General features: G+C 38.1%; 2 protein-coding genes across 2 annotated transcripts in view; both read left to right on the forward strand.

The window, feature by feature from the left end:
- FREM2 (FRAS1 related extracellular matrix 2) overlaps positions 1 to 12,328 on the forward strand; it is a 188,395-nt gene that overhangs the window by 119,505 nt on the left and 56,562 nt on the right. The gene's annotated exons all lie outside the window — the stretch shown is intronic.
- Positions 9,708 to 10,787, forward strand: LOC135268797 (calcyclin-binding protein). Its single transcript, XM_064361800.1, has one exon. It carries the CDS (start codon positions 9,802 to 9,804, stop codon positions 10,486 to 10,488), a length of 687 nt encoding a protein of 228 aa, XP_064217870.1. The 5' UTR covers positions 9,708 to 9,801; the 3' UTR covers positions 10,489 to 10,787.

A 12,328-nucleotide genomic window follows, 5' to 3' on the forward strand; every position in this document is an offset into this window, starting at 1 on the left:
GAAATATGTAGAGTCTCTTTCTTTCTGTACTGAGCAACCTGGAACTGGGAGTGTGGTGAGGCAAGCACGCCTGTGGCATCACTATTGGAACTAGGCTGGGTCAGACTTGAAGCCTGCACAGCACTGAGTCTTGCCCAAGGCCCTTCCCTTCAGAGTGACAAGTTTCCCCAGGCCCCAAGTATGTCCAGGGATGCTGTCTGGGAGCCAGGGATTAGAATTAAAAACCTTAGCAATTTACTTGATGTTCTACTCAGTTAAGCTGATATTCAAACCACAATACAAAGTGCTTGCTGCTCTTCTCTCCCTTTTCCACAGGCAGAGGAGCCTCTCCCTGGGACCATCACCACCATTGATCCGTGGAGGTCCGGGGGTGAGGGTTCTACCAGGCCACCGCCAATGTTCACATAAAGCCCAAGGGCTCTTCTCTTAGCTTGTGGTGAATGCTGGCAGGCACAGGACTCACCCTTCAGAACAGTGAGCTCCTCCCTGGACCAGGGAAGGTCCTGAAATGTTGTGCAAGAATCTAGACCTTGACTCAGGAACCCTAAGGGCCTGCTTGTTGCTCTACCCTACTGTGGCTGAGCTGGTGCCTGATTTTGGGCTTTTGTGGTGGTGCTTTTCTGTGTACATATGGTTGTTAAAATTTAGTGTTCCTAGTGTGTTGGGGGGATCAAATGGTGTAGACTTCTATTCCACCATCTTGCTCCACTTCTCATGAATTGTTTTAATTTCATTGCATTGTTTTTCTGGGTTCCTTGTATCTGGCTGTTTCCTTAAGATTATTGTTTTGATTTTTTCAGACATTCTGTATATGTCTCTTTCTTTGATTTTGTTACTAGAGAAATGTTTTGCTCCTTTGTAGAAGGAAAGATACAAATCTTGGAATAGAAAAAAACAAAATGGAGACAAAAAAATTCAGAAGATCAACAAAATAAAGAGTTGGTTTCTTGAAACAGTAACAAACTTGAAAAACCTCTAGCTAGAATAAGAAAAAGAAGACAAATAAAATCAAATATTAAACAAGAGAAATTACAACCAATACCATAGAAATACAAAAGAAGATGAGAGGCTGCTGTAAACAACTATATGCTAACATATTTGATAATAGTCTATTTTGCACTATTACAAGAGATTACTCAAGGCTAGTAATTTATAAGGATACAAGGACTATTTGGCTCATAGTTCTGCAGGTACAAAAACATGGTTCCAGCATCTGTTCAGTTTTTGATGAGGGACTCAGGCTGCTTTCACTCATGGCAGAAGGTAAAAAGGAGCAAGAATGTGCAAGATCCCATGGTGAGAGAGCCCAAGGTTTTTAACAACAAGCTTTGGTGAGAACTAATATAATGAGAACTCACTGACATCCACCAAGGGAAGACATTAATCTATTCATGAGGGATCTGTACCCATAACCCAAACACCTCCCATTAGACCCCACCTCTGATATTAAAAGCCAAATTTCAACATGAGATTTGGTGGGGACAAACAAACCATATCGAAACTATAGTAGAAGAAATAGATAAATTCCTGGACACACACAACCTGTCAAGATTGAACCATGAAGAAACAGAAAATCTGAGCAGATCAATAATGACTGAGGAAATTGAATCAGTAATAAAAAGTCCTCCGTCAAAGAAAAGCTCAGTACTGGATGGTTCCCAGCTGAATTCTACCAAACATTTAATGAAGAACTAATACCAATTCTTCTCAAACTGTTCCAAAAAATTGAAGGGGAAGGAATACTTCCAAAGTCCTCTTACGAGGCCAGCATTACCCTGATTTCAAAATCAAACAATCACACAACAACTAAGAAAAACTACAGGTTAGGATCCCCAATGAACATAGATGTGAAAATTCTTAACGAGATGCTAGCAAACTGAATCCAACAGCACATGAAACAAATCATTCATTATGATCAAGTGGAGTTTATTCTAGAGATGCATGGATGGTTTAACATTTGCAAACCAATAAATGTGATATGCACATTTACAGAAAGAAAGATTTTAAAAATGTTATTTCAATACAGGTGAAAAGGCATTTGATAAAATTTACTGTCATGATAAAAACTCTCAACAAATTAGCTTCAGATGGTGCGTAGCTCAACACAATAAAAGCCATACATGTCAAACACACAGCTAACATCATACAGAGTGAGGAAAAATTGTAAGCTTTTTCTGTAAGGTCAGGAACAAGACAAAGATGCCCACTTTTACAATTTCTATTAAATGTAGTACATGAATCCCTGGCCAGAGCAATTAGGCAAGAGAAAGAAATAAAAGGCATTGAAATTTGAAAGGAGGAAGCTAAAGTGCTCCTGTTTGCAGATGACATGATCTCATATATAGAAAACCCTAAAGACTCCATCAAAAAACTATTAGAACTAATAAACAAATTCAGTAAAGTTGCAGTATTCAAAGTAAACATACAAAAATCAGTAGCATTTCTATATGCTCATAGTGAACTGTCTGAAAAAGAAATCGAGAAAATAGTTCCATTTACAATAGCTATAAAAAAAAAGATACCTAGGAATAAACTTAGTCGAGGAGGTGAAAAATCTTTATACTGAAACTATAAAACTTTGATGCAAGAAAATTAAAAGAATACAAATAAATGGAAAGATGTCCTATATTTGTGGGTTGTAAGAATTAATGTCATAAAATGGCCAAACTACCCAAAGTGACGTACAGATTTAATGCAATTTCTGCCAAAATGCCAATGGCATCCTTCACAAAAATAGAAAGGAACAATTCTAAAATTTATCTATAACAAAAGACCCCAAAATAACCAAAGCAATCCTGTGCAAAAAGAACAAAGCTGGAAGCTTCATACTACCTCACTTCAAAATGTACTTCAAAGCTATAATAACTACAAAACAACATGGTGCTGGCATGAAAAACAGACATACAGACCAATGGAACAGAATATAGAATCTAGAAGTAAATTTACACACCTACAACTGATTTTCAAAAAATATACCAAAAATACATGTTGCGGAAAAAACAATCTCTTCAATAAATGGTACTGGGAAAATTAGTTATCTACATGCAGAAAAATGAAACTAGATCCCTACCTCTCACTATGTATAAAAACCAACTCAAAATGGGTTAAAGATTTTATTGTAAAATCTGAAACTAATAGAAGTAAACAAGGAGAAACACTTCACAGCACTGGACTGGGCAAGGACTTTTTAGATAAGACTTCAAAAGCATGGTCAACAAAAGAAAAAATAGGCAAATTGGGTTATATCAAACTAAAAAGCTTTTCCATAGCAACAGAGACCGTTAAGAGAGTAAAGAGACAACCTACAGAATGGGAGAAAATATTTGCAAACTATGCATGCAGCAATGGGTTAATATCTAGAATATATAAGGGACTTAACAGCAAAGCAATAATCATAATGTTAATATTAATCAAAATGGGCAAAAAGCCATTTTCAAAAAAAGATATACAAATGACAAACAGGTATATTTTAAAAAATGTTCAACGTTGCTAACCATCAGAGAAACACAAACTGAAACCAAAATAAGATACCATCTCACTTCAGTTAGAATGGCTACTATAAAAAAAGACAAGTATTGTTGAGAATGTGGAGAAAAGGGAACACTTAACATACCGTTGGTGGAATTGTAAGCTAGTACAGCCATTATGGAATACAGTATGGCGGTTCCTCCATAAACTAGAAATAGGATTACCGTATTATTCAGCAATCCCACAGCTGAGTATTTATTGGAAATATTTGAAATCTATATGCTGAAGAGGTATCTGCATGCCCATGTTTATTGCAGCACTATTTACAATAGCTAAGATATGGACTCAACCTAAGTATCCAACAATGTATGAATGGATGAAAAAATGTGATATAAATCCACAACAGAATACTATACAGCCATAAAAAATAATGAAATCTTATCATTTGAGACAACATAGGTGAACTTGGAGGACACCATGTTAAGTGAAATAAGGCAGACACAGAAAGACAAATACCTCACGATGTCACTCATTTGTGGAATATACAAAGGAAAAAAAGTTGAAGCAGAGAATAGAAATGTGGTTATTAGAGACTGGGAAGAGGAGAAAGGAGAGGATGATGGGGAAAGGTTGATTAATGGGTATGTGTTACAATTACTTGGAAGGAATAAATTCCCGTGTTCTATTGCACAGTAGGGTAACTATGTACAATAAAATATTATATATTATAAAATAAAAGCTGACTGGACACGGTGGTTCACACCTGTAATCCCAGCACTTTGGGAGGCCAAGGCAGGCAGATCGCCTGAGGTCAAGAATTTGAGACCAGCCTTGCCAACATAGTGAAACCCTATCTCGACTAAAAATAAAAAAAATTAGCTTGGTGTGGTGTTGCACGCCCATAGTCCCAGCTACTCAGGAGGCTGAGGCAGGAGAACCACTTTAACCCAGGAGGCAGAGGTTGCAGTGAGCTGAGATTGCACCACTATATGCAAGTCTGGGAGACAGAGCAAGACTCCATCTCAAACAGAACAAAACAAAACAAAAAGCTAGAAGAAAGGCTTTTGAGTCTTCTCATCACAAAGAAATAATACATGCATGATGTACTAGATATACTAACTACCCTTACTGGATCATTATATAATACAGATACGTATCAAAACATCAAATTGCTCCTTATATATATGGGAAATTACAGTGTGTCAATTAAAAAACAAATTTAAAAACAAAACAAAAGGCAAAAGAGCAAAGATCAGAGACTGCTCTAGTGGGTTTGTTAGCAATAGGAGTCCATTTGACTCAACCTATTGTGGCCAGAACCTCCAAAGGCCCTGGTTGCTATGCTGCTGTGCACTCACCTGGTCTTTTTGAAACTGTTGATACGATGCACTGCTCACGCAGGAAAAGCATTAAAGAGCTTTGTTCCACTGCACACACACAAGCTTGGCAAGCAGCCATTTGAATTTCTCCTGCTAGTCACATAAAAACATTTCATCACCATTACCAGAAAAGGCAAAGGCTCCAAACTTCTTTACGAGGAAAGCTAACCATTTTGTATAATTTACACTGAAGAATGACCTTTCTGCCCACAAGAAAGTGAGCACAAGGAGCTGTGCCAGGACATAGGGCTGGCAGAAATGAGCCCTCAGATTCATGGAGTGTACAATTTACAGGTATGTAGTCTGCTAGAATGGTTTTAAGATGTCAAGGTTGTGATGCTGAATAGGTTCATGCTGTTCACAATATTAAATTAACTCATGTCTTTATTTTTTAGGGCTTCATAGATATCATATATTTTTATATAATCATAGCTAACATGAACACCTTCCTAGGTGTGCTAAATCGTTTACCTGAATTATTTAATACACATATGCACATACACAAATTATAAGCCAGGTTGTATTGTGCCTGGGTTTTATCATCTGTGAGTGTTATGTACCTTGGCCAAGGAGCATTTAGCCAGTCTGACTAAAGAGACTGTGGCATTAACAACTGTGTGGCACACCTTGTATTATACTAGCAGTGTGCATATTTAATATACACAATAACCTTCTAATTCTATCATGTAATACTCAAATATCTTATTAGGTATCCTAATAGGGAAGTTTACAAGATGAAGCAAGCTACTTTTATAGACATACAGCACCTGAATATTATCCTAGGATAATTGAAATATCATAGATGTTAGCATAACTTGTAAATGAACTATTCTTGTTGATCTGTTATCAATTATATTTCCCCTTGGATCTTTAGGAAAGCTTACTAGTGCAGTCTGGTACTTCAATTGGAGAAAGAATAACATTGCTTTTTCCACATCATTTAGCAAACCCCCCAGTGAAAATGGTTGCCTTTCTGAAAGGTTGCATTTTGTCTCTCTTGACAAGTTCTCATGGATAAATACCATCCTGAGTTTTTGTCTTTTTCTCAGTAACACTATCTGCCTGGTTCCCATCTCTTCCAAACAGGAAAGTGAATGCTGGCCATGCAATACCATCTTATATACATCAAAGAATAAATATTGCTGATTTATTACCACTAAAACCCTGGAAGCAGCTCACTAAACGTTTATAGGAACCTCAAAATCTCAGTCACAGAAAATTCCATTCTAATGCTAAAAATCACATAAATCTGAGAAGCAACTTCTCAGATACTATACTTCAGAATTTGTAAGTTTAAAACTATTAAAATGAATCTTATAATAAAAACCAATAAAATACATAAAAAGTTGATTAAATGAAAAAGAACTCTTATTAAATCCTATTGTTATGATCAGAAAGTCCTAATTATTTGCTGGCCACAGAGGTCTGGCATATCTTTTTCTTGAAATCATAAAACGTACAGAAAATGTTGAAAAGCCAAACACAGCAACTTGGCTGAAAGTAGGGCACTTCCAGGTCTTGGTCTGCATGCCTCAGTGATGTAAAGATAGGCCAGCATCTATGAAATGCTGCCATCATCTTGCAGGGCTATGATTATTTAAGTCCAGAAAATGCACTATGCACCTATGGTCTACTGTTGAAAACATGTACTTCATAAAATCCATTACTAAACAGACAGCAGCATCTCTATGTATAGTATTAGAATGAAATATTAAGAAAACATTTTAGAATAGATGTACTACTTTCTGACACTGGTGGATATACCGGTGGTCACTGTAGAGATGCAAAACTTGTTAGTTTGCTTCCTTATGAAATCAGAAATAGTTGTCTCATGAGGGGTCTTTATGGTGTTCCTAGGTTCTCTGGAAACCTTCCTTTTCTTTGTAGATAAATGTTTCCTTTCAGAGGGAACAGATAGGTATTATGCTTTCCCTGAGAAGTAGGTCTTCTTCTAGCTGACTGGACATTGGATCATCTTTTCCCTTATTTATTCCTATGTTGTAAATCTTAGACTTTTTTTTTATAATTCCTTGAAATTATGTAGAGAACCTTACCATTGATCTAGAAAGATACAAGGTTGCGCAGTGAAACATAGTGCTAGTATTATTTAAACCAGTAAAGAAAATGTGACAATCACAACAATAATTTTTATTGAAAATTTTTTCATGTAGATAAAACTAAAAATGCCTTCTTTCTCTAGGCCATTTGTAACAATTTGAAGCACTTAAAATTATGGATGAAACCTTTCCTTCATACTACTGAAGAAATAAATCATATTTTTTTTTCTTTTTTTTAAAAAGCAGATCTTTTTTTGGTCTCTCTGAAACAGACATTTGAAATAATTTGAATCCACACATTTATTCATTTAAAACACACACTTAACATATCTCATGTTTCCAGATTCTGTGCAAGGGTGGAGGGAACAAGGATTTGTCCTGATCTCACTCCACATGTTTATAGGCCCCTGCTAAGTGGCCGGTAGTCTCCAGGACATTAAGGACACAGTGGTGAAGGAGACTGACCCACTCTATAGAGAACTTCGAGAAGGAAATGGACACACAGCTCCAAAAAGGCAAAAGATAAGTCCAGGCTCCACATGCAGTGACTGCTTTCAGATGGTTCTCTCACTTGGCCTCAGGCTTCCGGAAGGCCAGTTCTCCTCCACACAAAGAACTGAGGAGCCTGAATCATTTAGTGGGCAGCCAGTAAACTGATGCTCAGAGTCACGTGTCTTTTTAGGCTGTGACAGTCTCTCCATTGTGAAGACAACTGCACTATTTGGGATGAGCCAAGTCACAGTGCAATTCAGCAATCCCTGAGTTTAAACACATTCCTGTGAAAAGAAATAAAACAGCTGATAGATCTTTACTTGTGAGTACTTTTTTAAAAAGCAAGAATATAGGCATTGTGAGAGGAAAAAAATAGCTTTCTTTTTACACCTTATAGAGCTGAAATATATCTCAGCTTCAATTTCCCTGAGGGTGTTTCACAAACAATGGGTTTCACAGGCCCAGGAAGTATACTACAGAGCTGAAGCTCTGTGGTCAAAATGCCAACAAGGAGCCCATTCTTTCTTTCTGTTTCTTTCCTTTGTTTTTAAGAATCACTCTTATTCAGAAGGGTAATTTTTGAGTGCACACTCCCTGCCAGAGAAGGCTTTAAAAAGCCAGAGCCACAGTCTTTCACAGTCTCAGTGCTGCAAGATGATCCTATAAATACAAGATAAAATTAGAAGTGGTCTAGGTGTTGCTTTATACCTGCAGATCTAGTGTGCATCTCATAAACTGGTGGAATGCTCTTTGCACTATATAGCAGGTTGAAAGCAGTGCAGTTCTTAACTCTTTCCAGTGGATCGCCATCCTCCCAACAAACCTAGCATGCATGTTTTCACTGATATTGGTCCTCAACATATATTTTGAAGTTTTTTAAATGACAGTACATCTAAATGGTAAGATGTATTCGATCTAGTTTAATATACTGAGAGGACAAATCAACTCTTCGCAGTAGAAGATGTTAGTTTAGCTCTCTGAGGAAAATTTTATTACTCTCTTCAACACATTACCTCCCTTGACAGCTCTATGAAGAAGGTACCTCCATCAAACCCTTGTGCTATAATTATGGAAGATGTAGTGATTTTTGTCATGCATGAAAACTCTTTCTTTCTTCTTCTTTTTAAACAGTGCAAGAAAAGTGATATAGGCACACATCTTAACAGAGCTAATGCCTTTGATTCTGAAAAGCATCAAACAAATTAGTAGAAAAACTCAATAGATTAGAGCAGTTAGTCCTTGCCCTACCCTGTTTTTTCCCGTAGCCCTAATCTTGGTGACTGTTTCTATCAGTACTGGATTCCTTCCTCTCACTCCTCACCCTAACTCCTTGATTCTACCAGCTTCACTCTAAATATTATATCCTTGTTATTTTTCCCCATCTCAACTGCCACCACCTGATCCAAACGAACTTCCTCTCTCGCCTAGATTCTTTCATTTGCTGACTACCCAGCCTGCCTGCTTCCAGTTTGCCCAAATCCTACCTCTTTCCACCAGTCCATTCATCCTTCAGACCCCTAAATGCGTATTTCATCATACTCCCCACTTTTTTTTTTTTTTTTTTTTTTTTTTTTTTTTTTTTTTTGGAGACGGAGTTTTGCTCTTGTTACTCAGGCTGGAGTGCAATGGCGCGATCTCGGCTCACGGCAACCTCCGCCTCCTGGGTTCAGGCAATTCTCCTGCCTCAGTCTCCTGAGTAGCTGGGATTACAGGCACACGCCACCGTGCCCAGCTAATTTTTTGTATTAGTAGAGACGGGGTTTCACCATGTTGACCAGGATGGTCTCGATCTCTCGACCTCGTGATCCACCCGCCTCGGCCTCCCAAAGTGCTGGGATTACGGGCTTGAGCCACCGCGCCCGGCCCTCCTCACTTTTTTAACACTGAGCACACCTCTCACTGCTAACTTCTAGGACAAAGTTCCCACCACGAGGTCCTGCATGGCCTGGCCATGGCTTCCTGATTTTCTTGTTCACCCAATCTCCTCATTCCAAAAAGCATACAATACCACACCAAACTCTGCAGCCCCCAAACACACGAGGCTATCTGCTTATCTTCGATTTCTACCTCTGCTTCTACTTGAAAAATTCTCCCTCTCTACCTCCTCATGCATTTGCTGGCTAACTCATATTAATGCCTTAAAACTCAGCTGTGAAAAATAATAACTTATGGCAACTGAGCACTTTCTATGTGCAGGTAATGTGATAACTTTATGGTCATCTTTTTCTTCCTTTAAAAGAAAACATTCGGGGCTGTGATCTCGCGCAGGGTCTGTGTGCGCGCAGGCTGCGGCGTTGCGACTCCTGCTGGTGGGCGTCTGCGCTCGGTTTGAGGGCTCCGCGCGGCGTTTCCCGTTCCCTCCTCTGCGCGGCTGCAGCTCGGGCCTTGGGCCTGACCCAGCCTCCATGGCTTCAGAAGAGCTACAGAAAGATCTAGAAGAGGTAAAGGTGTTGCTGGAAAAGGCTACTAGGAAAAGAATACGAGATGCCCTTACAGCTGAAAAATCCAAGATTGAGACAGAAATCAAGAACAAGATGCAACAGAAATCACAGAAGAAAGCAGAGCTTCTTGACAATGAAAAGCCAGCTGCTGTGGTTGCTCCCATTACAACAGGCTATACAGTGAAAATCAGTAATTATGGATGGGATCAATCAGATAAGTTTGTGAAAATCTACATTACCTTAACTGGAGTTCATCAGGTTCCCACTGAGAATGTGCAGGTGCATTTCACAGAGAGGTCATTTGATCTTTTGGTAAAGAATCTAAATGGGAAGAGTTACTCCATGATTGTGAACAATCTCTTGAAACCCATTTCTGTGGAAGGCAGTTCCAAAAAAGTCAAGACTGATACAGTTCTGATCTTATGTAGAAAGAAAGTGGAAAACACAAGGTGGGATTACCTGACTCAGGTTGAAAAAGAGTGCAAAGAAAAAGAGAAGCCCTCCTATGACACTGAAACAGATCCTAGTGAGGGATTGATGAATGTTCTAAAGAAAATTTATGAGGATGGAGATGATGATATGAAGCGAACCATTAATAAAGCCTGGGTGGAATCGAGAGAGAAGCAAGCCAAAGGAGATACAGAATTTTGAGACTTTAAAGTCCTTTTTCGGAACTGTGATGTGATGTGGAAATACTGATGTTTCCAATAAGGAAATATTGGTAAGCTGCATATATAAATTTGACAGATAGATAGCTATTTACATAGCCTTCTAAGTAAAGGCAGTTAATTCTCCATTTCCAACTGGAGGATTTATTTAAATAAAATATGCTTATTAAACACAACTGCAAAGATGGTTTTATTAGTATCCTGGTCATCTTGTTCAAGGAAGGGTTATATTGCATTCTCTTGTGAAATATAAAAAGCAAGTCTTGCCCAATGAAAAGGCTACATTGTGTGTATTTTTGTTCAGCTAAGAATTGGAAACCAAAAGTATTTGCTTGCCTATAAGTTAATGACATCAGCTTCCACCAATGTAAAAACTGAGTAAAACCTGAATTTTTGCATAAAATGCAAATCTGTACCTGTGCTTGAAGGTCGTAGTAGAACATCTGACCCCTTATTACCAGCTTAAGCAATGTATATGCCATGTATTACCGTGCACTAATAATTCAATCACAAATGTTTCTATCTATCTAGATTTAAATGTATTTGTTAACAAATGTAGAATAGAAACCAAACCTAAACATGACAATAGACAAACATCTTTGTATGGTACCAGTTAGTTTTGCCATGGATCAGATGGTTTATAAAAGTAATAACCGTAAAGCAAAAAATAATTTGAAAGCCCATCTATTCCTATGCTCAATAAAGTTAAGTTTTTCTTCATTAAAAAAAAAAAAAAAAAAAAAAAAAAGAAAAGAAAACATTCACAATTAAGCAACCGATAAGAGATGAGAGAAGAACCAGGGGGACAGTGGTAATATGGAAAGGAAAGGATGAAGATGCAAGAAAAAAAGGCATGGCCCACAGTATTAAATTCTGCAAAGATAAAGACAAAGATTTACAATATGCAGTTGGATTTTGCAAAGAGAAGGGCACTGGCCAACATGGACAGAGTATTTCTTGAGTGTTTTGGAGAATGAGGCCTTGTTTCAATAGTTTAAAATTAATGAGAGCTGAGAATATGAAAATAACAGAGTATTTCAAGTTATTATTCAAGCGAAAGGAAGAAAGAAACTTTAAGATCAAATACGGTGCTTGTGGCAGTGGATGGAGTGATTGTATTATAGGAAATGATGATTTTATGTAAAGAAAGAGTGAGGAGAGACAGATTTGTCGCATAAAGTGGTAAAATTGGGTGGCACAATCTAAGCAATTAGAATTACATCATACATGGAGAGGCATGATATACTTATGAAGCCATATCACCCAGTGTCTAATCCTGGCTGTCTTATAAGATATATGTTGTTGGGGTAATTATCTAACCCTTCTCTGCCCCAGTTTCCTCATAATGTAACAGCCTGATGGGTTATTTCTGCTCGGTGCACAAATAAAAACCATGGCATTTTAGTAAAGAAAGAGTTTAATTGACATGAGGTCGGCCATGTGGAAGACAAAGTTAGTACTCAAATCAATCTCATCAAAGGCTCATCGGTTAGGGGTTTTCCAAAGATATTTTGAGGGAAAGGGTGGGAGTGGCTATGCAATGTGTGCTTGCTGCTGGTTGGTTGGGTCAGAGATGAAATCATAGGGAATTGAATCTGTCCTGTTGAGCTGAGTTGGTCCTGGGTGGGGCCATCAATTAGTGGGTCCAGATGGAGCCATGGTGTTAGATATGCACAAAAACTGAAAGGATATTTCAAAATGCCTAACTACAATAGAAGAGTGATGTTATTTGCAGGAGTAATTGAAGAAGTTGCACCTTAGCAGAATTCAGGCTCCTCTCCTCCTGTAGGCTGGTGGTCTTTCATTAGCTTCATAAAGGCAGT

The sequence above is a fragment of the Aotus nancymaae genome, unplaced genomic scaffold (genome assembly GCF_030222135.1).
Source record: "Aotus nancymaae isolate 86718 unplaced genomic scaffold, 86718_ANA_hifiasm-v0.15.2.pri h1tg000043l, whole genome shotgun sequence".
In the NCBI taxonomy this organism is placed as follows: Eukaryota; Metazoa; Chordata; class Mammalia; order Primates; family Aotidae; genus Aotus; species Aotus nancymaae.

Bases quoted from the DNA above. Each gene is read 5' to 3' on its own strand.
- LOC135268797 (XM_064361800.1), top strand. From the start codon at position 9,802: ATGGCTTCAGAAGAGCTACAGAAAGATCTAGAAGAGGTAAAGGTGTTG.